The following is a 12,500-nucleotide window of genomic DNA, read 5'->3' as shown; positions in this document are numbered from 1 at the left end:
AGCATTGTGTATGTGTATGTGTATCTGTACGAGTATGTGTGCGGACAAAGAAATAGTCCATATTATCCTGGGAATGTCCAACAGCCTCGCAAACGATCCAAAGAGAGCAAACCCGAATATGAGGCTGACAGACAAAATCTGAAGCTTTCTTAACTGACGGTGAGAGAAAAAGAAAGGAGAAGCGAAGAGGGTCCTGAGCCACCAAATTCCCCTCACCGAGTGGAGAGGTTCCCTTCTGGGGGAAGGGGAATCGGTGAGTTGGTCGGGTGCCGAAGAAGCGTCGCAAGAAGTAGTAGTAAGGTCGAGTATCTCCTCTGTCGGTCATGTCAGAGTAATTGAGAGTGACATCCGCAGGGCAGTGCCAACCCTGTGCCCCGCCACGTCTTCTCTGCCTCGCTCCTTCTCAAGTCAGTCTTGAAACTAAAGATAGTCAGGAACAAACCACACAAAATTATACTCTTTTTCTCACCACTCCGCGTTCGAGGAATATCCGTTTATTCATGATCATTGATTCGGGCAGCGTGCAACAAAAGTGCTTTTCGTATATCATGTGGAATAGTTGTGCGAAGAATTCTCGTGTCAAATTATCAGATGTCTCATCTAATCATGATCACTTACGCCCTTGCAAGAATGTGAGTTCAACGTGAAGAATACTAATAATAGTTCTTTCCGAATTAATTTCTAAAAACCATAACTCCTTTAGCGAAGCTAAAGTTCAAGTTTAGTGAAATCGACTTGGAAAAATTCCCTGCAAAATGTTCTAGTTGTGTTCTGGTTGAATTTCAGGCTAAAAATATACTACGGAGAGAATGAATCAATGAATGAATGATTGAATGAGTGAATGACACCTACTATCAAGCAATATTAAAAAAGCGTCACTAGTTCATGATTGAATGAGTGAATGACACCTACTATCAAGCAATATTAAAAAAGCGTCACTAGTTCATTATGATGAGTTATAACGTCGCCGGGACCACCGGCAGCGAGATCGGTTACCTGGACAAAATGAGTCCCGGTTCGCCCACCGGGGAACACAAGCGGTTCACAGTCAGCCACCTCTTGGACCTGCCGGACCTGGTCAGACTGCCCCCACAAACTTCGGCCGCCTTCGGCCACGACATCGCCGCTCTTCACGCCCACCAGGCGCACGACCTCTCCACTCTACAGCAGCTGCAGGGCAGTGCTCACTTCTACCACAACGCTCGCCCTCCGCTGCTCACCCATCACCACCACCAAGGACAACCCCACCAACAGCAACAGCAACAGCAACAGCAGCAGGTAACGGCTGCACTACAGCAACAAGCGGTGGACTGTACAGCAGCTCAGCAACATCTCCATAACCAACAGAAACAGCATCAGCAGCAGCAGCAGCAGCAACAACAACAGCTGCATCACCAGCAGCAGCAGCAGCAGCAGCAACAAGCCCAAAATCAACATGTGATAACCTCCCAAGGCCGAGTGCAGCAGCAGCAGCAGCAGCAGCAGCAGCAACAACAACAACAGCAACCACAACACAGGCAACCTGGACAAAGCGTCGGTCCAGACAAGACGTCCAGCCCCAATGTCCCCAAAACCGAACGATCGCCAGCATCCGCCCAAGATACCGATAGAAGCGACGGTAAGTCATTTATATAGTTTTGTTTATCAAATAGGCGGCAACTTACAATGCTCATAACTTATTTGTTTTTATTTGTTATTGATATGTTTCGATTTAATCATTGAAAACAGTTCTGAAAAGCGTGAAAAAGTATTGACGAAAAATGCGTAATATAACAATTTATATGAACCGAAAACGTTAGGCCCTATAATATCAATACGTTCGGTAGAAATGCCCCTCACTCTCGGGCACTCACTAACAACCCTTACGAAGAAATCTTCTTACGAAGAATGTGCCGGAACATTTCACCCCGTATTTATGCTACTTAAAAAAAAACCACCGCATGTTCAAACAACATTAGTTCTATGTAGTGATAAGATGCCATTATTTAAAAATTGAGAAAACTCAAAAGAAAAAATTTTAATTACAAAGACATTTATATAATCATGGTCATTGGACTCATAATGTTAATCATTTAAGTACTCGGCACCGTTAGAGAAAAAAGGGTGCGGGCAGACGCACCTGATGAAAGGTTTTTACATTTATAGCAACGGGACTCCAACAAAAGACGGTTTCGGTGGACTCATGCGGCCAGAACAGCCAACTTGTAGAGCCATCCCGTCCTTATATCACAAAAGCAACGCTGAAAACAAGGCTTAGAATAAAGGACGGTTTCCTCAAATGGACGAGCTTAACCGCGATTTCAACTCTGCTCAAAATCACCGCACATTGGCCGTCCAATAATCAGGCGAAGGTTACCCGCTTAGGCGGCGACGATGAAAAATTGTCCGAACATGTGGAATGCACAGATGATGGCATCATCATTTTCCCTTGGTCAATTTATTTTCCCCATAGACCATCAAGGGAAAAGGACTGTTCTAAATATTAATATGCATGCGTTAAAACTACGCAAAATACACCGAATGAATCTCAGAACCAATTATTTCGTATCAAACAAAGCGCATTCACCAACAAACGACGAAAAATTAGAAGAGGGTACTTTACGAGAGAGAGAGAGAGAGAGAGAGAGAGAGAGAGAGAGAGAGAGGAGAGAGAGAGAGCTTATCTCTACTTTCCACGAATCACTGAGGAGCGGCGATGATGGTGGGAGCAGGTGTGGGGCGTTTTAGACCAAAGGCAACTCTTTGACACTTATGGCTCAACAAAGATTATATGCAAATTATCCGCGGAAGATTAGAGCTCTGATGCTACATGACAGACGCCCTCTCCTGAAGACAAAGTAATGGGGAATCTTCACACGATTAGAAAAAAGCTATACACATTTACAGCTTTCATGATTTCCGGAATGTTGAAGCTATTAAGTATAACTGTATTGTTACCACATGAGAAATTACAGTTCTTTATTGAATCTCATTTATGAAACCTTTTGTTGCACAATATTTGGTAAAAGAGTTAGTGAGGAAATGAGTGACACTGACACAAAACCAAAAACAACCTACTGATCAAACAATAAAATTTTACTAATGCTACCACCAGTATTAAATTCAGATACCGACAATAATAATAATAATAATAATAATAAAATAATAATAATAATAATAATAATAATAATAATAATAATAATAATAATAATAATAATAATAAAGGAAGTAGTCTTGAAAATGATCACTGAATGAGCTACATTTTATCCATAGTAGATTTCCTATAGAGTATCTTTCTAACTAGAACTCTGTGTGTTACTTCGGTCTGCAAGTAACTGTACCATAGTCATTCATCATCAATGGAAGAACATCAGTCAAGAAAGGGAACTTACAGACCGAAGTAATATAAGAGAACGCTATATTTAGAACAACTGAAAAAATCTGTCATAATTTAGATACAGCTGATGCAGCGATTCTTTTCAACAACAGTGACAGCAGCAATAATAATAATAATAATAATAATATTTCGGAAGGAGACCCTCTCGTAGACATGTTTTGTTAAAAATAACTGCTGCTTCAGCACTATTAATCTTATAAAGAGTCTTCTCTATCTTTCTGATGACGGCTTTCTCGTTGTTGCTTAGACTGGCGAGCAACGCACCAAAGGGCATGGTAAAATTCGGTTGAGTCATTTGATTTATTATTGCTTATACAATTCTCTCTCTCTCTCTCTCTCTAACCTCTCTATCTCTCTCTCTCTCTCTCTCTAACGCGAAACGACGTTTCCTCCTGATCGACAGGACATTATCAAGCGATAACTGCTGAGGGACTGAATTCCAGTCCCTCAGCAGTTATCGCTTGATAATGTCCTGTCGATCAGGAGGAAACGTAGCGTTAGAGAGAGAGAGAGAGAGAGAGAGAGAGAGAGAGAGAGAGAGAGAGAGAATTGTATAAGCAATAATAAATCAAATGACTCAACCGAATTTTACCATGCCCTTTGGTGCGTTGCTCGCCAGTCTAAGCAACAACGAGAAAGCCGTCATCAGAAAGATAGAGAAGACTCTTTATAAGATTAATAGTGCTGAAGCAGCAGTTATTTTTATAATAATAATAATAATAATAATAATAATAATAATAATAATAATAATAATAATAATAATAATAATAAAAAACTCTTGGCTCGTAAACACCAATTAACATGTATTTAGTAATAATATTAATGATCCCTTATTCATTTTTTCAAAATGTCTGAAGCTACCGAATGAAAGGAAAAAAAATACTGAATATACAAGGGGGCTTGCGGACAGCATAGTTACACGGAGCAACACCTCTGGGATACCATGCAATTTTAATAATGTTCTTCAGCATTTTGCAGCTGAACAATATTCTCAGACGTTCAATATTATGGCATTCAGCTTAATTATAACATTCTTCTACTTCCACTGCATCAATACTACATGAAACAGCTCAATTAACTGTTATTTGTATCCTTTCAAGGATACAGCCGAAGGCAAACTGTGTCATTATTACCCTTGCAAGCTTCCTGAAGTGTCCGCTGTTTGGGAATCTGATGTTAAAGAAGGGACAGCTGCGGTCTCTGAATTACTACTATCTGACAAGTTGCAAATAATAATAATAATAATAATAATAATAATAATAATAATAATAATAATAATAATAATAATAATAATTATTATTATTATTATTATTATTATTATTATTATTATTATTATTATTATTATTATTATTATCGGACTCTCACGATCTGTGAAAGCACAAGGAAGAAAATTCACAGTATACTAATAATGCTCGCAGTTCCCAGACCGTCAACTTACAAACAAAACCAGGCAAATGAATGTTTATCCATTCTTAAATTTCCCTTCGGAAACACCCTTCTATGAGTGCGGTGGCAACATGAAAACACTTATCAAGAGTACGGATATCAATGCGTAGCCCTGTTATTTACATTTGTCAATTACTTTAAACGAAAGAAAGAAACCTTTTAACATCCAATGACAGAAATAGACAAATAAATAATGTACATAGGATTTACCTATAGAGCACGGAGTCACCAATGCGTTCGTCACATCGGACATTAGGGTGACCATGTGGCTCACCGGAATCTTCCGACGGCGTCTTTCCCGTTAACCCATAAATATAAAAGCAAAAATGACACAAAAGAAAATATGAGGGTTTAGACAAAGTGATGGTTCATATTATTCAAGAAAGACCAATCGTCAAATTTGAGAATTCTGTTGCAGAAGTCTTCGTGAGTAATATAGAACGATCCATGGGGCATCCTGTGCAAATACCTATTATTTTCCTGTATCAAGCATGACAATGAAAACCAAGGTTATAAATAACGAAACGCCAGAAATATCAAATTTTAAAAATGGGTCTGAAATACATAAGAATGCCGTGAAATCTCCAAGCGTTTAATTATTTTTTTTCTCCTTTTTTAAGACAAAGCAGCAATCAATATGTTGCAATTTCCACGTGTGCCACTGAACCTAAAAATGAAGTGAAAACTATGACTAACGTGCCCGAATTTTATAACAGAGACTTATTTGTCTTGGAATCCATCTACAAATAAAAAATAATAGTAATAAAAAAAAATTTACAATATACAACAAGTCAGCAAAACTCAGTCAGTGAGAGAGCACAAGGACGTTCACCCACAACCGCGCGGATTTGTTAAGCGCCGCGGAATCCGCGCTGATCGAGTTCCCCCTTTCCCCTTGCAACCGCGCGGAATCCGCCGAGACACAATGTTTACTGATGTCTGTCTGTTCATATGGACCGGCCGGATCTGCGGGAGCCACACGTCATTATAGTTGCTTTAACACCGACATTTTCTTTGATGAAGCTGAAACATGTCCAGCCATGTGGGACAAGAGATCAGAATGATTATGACAAAATAGTAAAGGAAAGTGTTGGGAGGAACGATACTTGAAATTATCTGCTATTCTGGTAAAAACAAAGGAAAAAACAGTAGTAAAGTCTAACTTTTTATTGAATTTCTAAGTTTATACTCTTCACATTTTCTCAGTTTATCCTGCAGTTCAACTCTACCATCATGCATGATATAATGCAATGGATCTCTTGCTGAGGTATATCAGGTTTATCAGTGGTATTGAAATAGCACATCTTCGTACCTACAGGCATCTCGTCCCCTTACAAAATTATGCAAAACGCTCCATGCTTGCATTATATTATCAACAAACATACACCAGTTAACAGATATATCTTTGGGATATAAGTCATTTTTATATACATAAATATATATATGTGCTTTTTTATTTACTTGACTCACATCAGGAGCGACCCCACAGGTCTTTCAATTGAAAGACCTGTGTTCGATTATAATGCGAGTCAAAAATTTATTTTGATTCCGCGCGTGATTTCTTATTGATTATGTCTATATGTATGTATGTATGTATGTATGTACGTCTGTGCATGTATATATGTGTACATATATATATATATATTATATATATATATATATATATATATATATATATATATTTCAGAATGACCATAAAATGTTGTTTTAGATTTAACTGACCTTATGCCAGCACGGGTTCTTGCTCGTACAGTTTCCCGTAATGAACATAAAATAATTTGACGATTTACTTACATGGAATCAGGATGATAATTTACCCAATAACATGATGCAAAGCGTATTCATTTACATGTAATCATGAGTACACACATTTACACACATACCTATAAGTATATATCGTGTATAATATGTATGTATATGTATTCAATTGTAGGTATTCCACATAGGAAAATGAAAAGAGTTTTTCTTATAAAATGCCTAACAGTTTCTACCTCCAATGGGCTTCTTCATGGAGCGTTTATTAAGGAAAGAGAAAAAGTTTACGATGTATGTAGCCAAGAGGCCAAAAATCTTTAAACATATGGAATACCGTTACCAAAATCTAGCCGTTTGAGCTACAAACCATTCAACAGCAAAATAACACAATAAAACAAGAACAGTAGTTGAACAAATGAAAACTGCCAAAATATCAAATGAGGTAACAGCATAACACTAAGTACAAATTAACAAGCGTATATTATATAACAGTTAATGGATAACATTATCCAATTTGTACTGACGTCTCACATGACATGTAAAATAAAAGGATCGAATTTATACAAACCAGGCGATAAATCTTTTTTTTTTTCTTTGCTGTCAACAATGCAAGCTGTCTCTACAAATTTCTTTCAATAAAACCTGTGCTCTTAAATAAAATCTTTGGCACAGTCAATCAGTAAATTACACATACTACTGTGAACACATAAAGCATTGGATGTATTGTGTTCGTATATTATATTTATGACTTAAAATACACTTTTCGAGTGCCTTCCCAGATTGTCCTATGTAAAAACTACCGCACTTACATGGTATCTTATAAATGGTGCTACGATATGAAAAAGCTGCTCTAAAGCAACCTTCGGGGGTAGACTATACACTATAATGTGGGTTGGTATGGGAAAGATAAAAAATTAAGTTTTCTGTTTTTCTCCTCATATGAGTAAAATGTTTTTCTTGCTAATGTTAGACTATAATCAATATCTTCTAATTTAAAGTTATTTTCAATACCAACCTGATATACAAATTCGAGTTCCTCATTGACAAATCCCGGACTGCAGATATCAAGAGCTCTAAGAAACATTGTTCTTCATGCTGAGTTTTACGTCTACTTTGTGGGAGGAGTAATTATAAGATTGTATTAGTAGCTTTTCTGTTTATTTTAAACTTATAGCTAGAACTTACAACTAACCTCACAACTGTAACATCCACAAATGAAACACCATTGTATTCTTTGTCAACCGTAAAAGTTATGGAGAGAACTAAATTACGTCAATGTAAGTTTTCAGAACCGCAAATACATCGTCATCATATTTCACCAAGAAAATAACTAAAAACAATGAATTAGCTTTCCTAGACTCATAAAATTCCATGTAAATTTGATAATACGGTGGACAAGAAATTACCCATCTGAATTCTAAATTTTTTCGAAAAAATTTTCCATTAAAAATAAAAAAAGTGGCAACCACGCACCGTCTGATTAGTTCTAAAACTAAATAATTAGGTAGAGATATGACATGTTCATTCAGTTCGCTGTTTAAAAAAATTCTAAGATGTCGTTGACAGGTACACAAGTGATCAGACTTTTAACACCAAAGCTTACCATATGTAATCGTCTTTGGGGTTTTCCTGATTAATCTGTTTACAAAATCTAAGTTATTTTCAACGTGAGAATCAGATATTGTACCTACAAGTGGCTGCAATAATGTTAGAAAGTTTATAAGAAACTGAACCAATAGTGCTAATATAGAACGTAATGGTTGTCCGTCCTTATGGGTTTTAACAGTACCATACAAATAGGGAAGGCATGTTTACCATATGCTGAGTATTCCCAAATATTTCTATCAATCTTTTAAGACTCTGCACACGTACACGCTCACATGGATTAGAAATCAATCGTTCATGTATCTTGGTCATTTATTAACAACCTACTCGATCCAAAATAACAACATTAGCTTTATCTGCCAATACATATATATTTATATGTATATGTATATATAAAATATATACACATATATATGTATATATACATAATATATATATGTATATCTCATACATATCATATATATATCATATATACATATATAAATGTGTATACACATGTACATATGTGTAAATATATATTTATGAATCCATATACATATATTTTATATAATATATACATTGTGTGTGTATGTGTACTCATAATTACATATGAATGAATACGCTCAGTATAACGTATGTTATTTTATGAACTATCATTCTTATTCAGTGTAAGTAAATCGTCAATCATTTTATGCTCATTCTGAAATCAACGAAGAATATAGGCTCATATTCTCTCAGTTTTGGATACAGTATTTTGAACGTAAAGTACGCATGTTATTTCCTACACTTCCATACCGATACTGAATGAACCGCGCGGATAACCGCCACAATGTGTACGGTCATCACTTATTGCATCGTCGAGGATTCCGCCTTGTTGAACGCCGTCTAATCCAGTCAGTCCTGGTACGCAGATATAAATAAATAAATAACTGGGAAACTATTACAGTTATGAAATGCCTTCCTAGATCATTTTCCCGTCACCGCTCCATCTGAGCAAATTCAGCACCACGAATCAATTTAGCGAGAGCAGAGCAGAGTAGTATAATCTTGATTCCCATGAGTCGTGTAAATTAGGTTCATGATCAGCATGATGTGGGGAACTTTTTCCTTGGTTCAGCGTGAAGCAGGGAACCTTTTTCTTGTTTAAGATTTATTAAAATGATTGATTATAAGACGGACGGGAAGCTTATCCCCACTGATTCATTAGTTATCAGAGTTAGAGCCACACTAGTAATGAAATCGTGAAGATCAGAGCAAGTTGTCGCATGTTGACTTTACCTTTATTCGATTGGTGAGAATCATTACAAATACTAGATATATCAGGCAAGCTTTCATTCAACGTTACAAAAAGTAGTATTTTAAAATTTGATCATTGTTAGAAAGATTTTCATGAAAAGCCGCAATATCTCAAAGCTCAAAAAACATTTGGACAAACAAAAACTGTTGTTGGAATTCGGTCTAAAAGGCCTTATGCTATACATGGCAGGGAAATACAATCTACAATCGAAGTTTAAAAGCATTAGTGTCCCCTATATCGAGTGATAGACACATGATATATATATATATATATATATAATATAATATATATATATATATATATATATATAAATTTGTTACTAGTACATGCAAAAAATTTTGTAATTGCGAATATTAAGCCACTAACGCCGTTTAATATCGAATATGTGTTATCAAAGTCATTATCTATTTATGGACCAGGCCGCCACAGATACAATTATCAATTACAATTCCCTCAGGCTGAAAGTTATTCCCGAGTCATAGTGAATTTAATCTAAAAGGATAATTGTGGGTTAATATCTGTGACACACACACACACACACACACCAACACACACACACATATATATATATATATATATATATATATATATATATATATATATATATATATATATATATATATATATATATATATATATATATATATATATTAACTTTGTCACTTACACAATTGTTCTGTGAATTAATATAATTACTAACAGGACCTTATTGAAACTGGAAGATATCAAGGGGAGATATTTATTTTTAAAAAAAGTGAATTTACAAGCTTTCCTGGAATAACAGTACAAGAAAGCTTGTAATTTTTTTAATAAATATCTCAGCTTGATATCATCCATATATATATATATCATATATATATATATATATATACATATATATATACTATATACACATATATATATATATATATATATATATATATATATATATATATATGCTTATTGCTAACAGGGACTCATTGAAACTGTATGGTATCAAGCGAAGAATATATCTATCTATCTATCTATCTATATATATATATATATATATATATATATATATATATATATATTATATATATATATAAATTTATATAATTATATATTATATATATATACATATATATTATATGCATCATATAATTTGCGTTTTTCACGGATCTTTTAATGAAAAAGTGGTTAAAGATGGAGGAAAGGTTTAGATAAGTATAAGTAAGTATGTCTATGCAGCCCGAAATTTCAATAAATGTACGGAAACCGAAATACTAAGGACAATCAGACTGAAATGACTGCAAAGATATATAAAGACTAGTACGATCCGTATTCCAGTATGGACTTAAATTGTATTGAGGAATTCACGAATTCACAACTCAGAGATTGGAGACAGACAGGACATGAGAAGAGATAATTATTGGAAGAGAAAGCACCGACAACCTATGAGCCCTAAAGAACTTTGCCCCATAGGTAACGATGTCTCGCAAACGCCCTATACCTTCCTTGCTCGCCCATAGGAACGAATTTACATACATACATACATACATACATACATACATACTACATACATACATACATAAACCAACACACACACACACACACACACACATATATATATATATAATATATATATATTATATATATATATATATATATATGTAAGTGTGTGTGTATATATATACTTATGAGTTATGTATGGTATATATTTAGTCTTGATATAATATTATATATATATATATAGATATATATATATAGGAGAGAGAGAGAGAGAGAGAGAGAAGAGAGAGATAGAGAGAGAGAGAGAGAGAGAGGAGAGAGAGAGAGAGAGATATTTCCAAGTCATAATGCCCTCTCAACTTCTAGATTTCTTTACATATTGGGAAATCTTGTCGCTACGAAGCCTAAGTCCAAATAGTATATGTATCTGAATGCGACAGACATAAGCAAGGACCTTGGATATAACTACGAATGAGCGGGATTAGTCTCTCTCTACCCGACCCGAATCGGGCATCAGTATAGCCTTGTCTACCTTCATTTGGTCGTAGACTTCATATTTACAAGCGTTTCCAAACTGTGAGAAAAAATACACACACATACACACACACACACACACACATATATATATATATATATATATATATATATATATATATATATATATATAATCGAGTTACAAATGTCCTTTAATATCTAATTCGCTCTACCTCGGAATTAATTTATTTTCATATGTGTTAACCGAAAGGGAATTTTTCAGTCGATAAGAGATTTGTCGGCTCACAAGCGCGAACCATCCAAGGGTTCGCGCCCAAGAGGGTGTGGTTTAAAGCTCCACTTTGCGTCCAGGATTTGTTGGGTTGGATGTTTGTTTTTTTTGTATGGTGTTTTTACGTTGCATGGAACCAGTGGTTATTCGACAACGGGACCAACGGGTTTACGTGACTTCCGAACCACGTCGAGAGTGAACTTCTATCACCAGAAATACACATCTCTAACTCCTCAATGGAATGGCTGAGAATCGAACCCGCGACCACAGAGGTGGAAAGGAAGCACCATACCAACCACGCCACTGAGGCGCTAAGTTGGGTTGGATGGTTCGCGCCCCTGAGCCGACAAATCTCTTATCGACTAAAAAATTCCCTTTCGGTTAACATATGAAATTATATTAATTCCTAAGTAGAGTAAATTAGATATTAATGGACATTTGTAGCTCGATGTATGTATCTGAATCACGGCAATGTGATATGACTCATATATATATATATACCTCATATAAAATATATATATATATATATATATATATATATATATAGTATATATTATATATATATATTATATAATATATATATATATATATAAGAAATGAAATGAATAATGTACGTTCATCGAGCAGCCAGGCACCAGGAGCACGGAGGAGACCAGTGATTCCAAGAGCAAAGTGGGACGTTCAGCTTCCTGAATTTGAGCTTATTTTGGCCTAAGGCTGTTGTAGGTCTAAAGACCTTGATGCTGATACTACCCATCACAATTTAACGCCGTTTGAATGTTGAATGAGTTGAATGATGAAGAGAC

At 35.4% G+C, this 12,500-nt stretch overlaps 1 protein-coding gene across 2 annotated transcripts in view; it reads left to right on the top strand.

The window, feature by feature from the left end:
• LOC135198605 (uncharacterized) overlaps positions 1-12,500 on the top strand; it is a 211,405-nt gene that overhangs the window by 278 nt on the left and 198,627 nt on the right. Inside the window, exons 1-2 of one of the 2 annotated variants that reach the window (XM_064226337.1) lie at positions 1-848; positions 909-1,618. The exon at positions 1-848 is cut by the window's left edge and continues 278 nt beyond it. In XM_064226337.1, the coding sequence (XP_064082407.1) occupies positions 949-1,618 (670 nt within the window). In that variant the 5' untranslated portion in view covers positions 1-848; positions 909-948. Of the gene's footprint in view, positions 849-891; positions 1,619-12,500 lie in introns of those variants that run through there. The other variant, XM_064226338.1, reaches the window with a different exon arrangement.

The sequence above is a fragment of the Macrobrachium nipponense genome, chromosome 22, assembly GCF_015104395.2.
Source record: "Macrobrachium nipponense isolate FS-2020 chromosome 22, ASM1510439v2, whole genome shotgun sequence".
NCBI classification, from domain to species: Eukaryota; Metazoa; Arthropoda; class Malacostraca; order Decapoda; family Palaemonidae; genus Macrobrachium; species Macrobrachium nipponense.
This window is presented reverse-complemented; position numbering and strand designations above follow the sequence as displayed.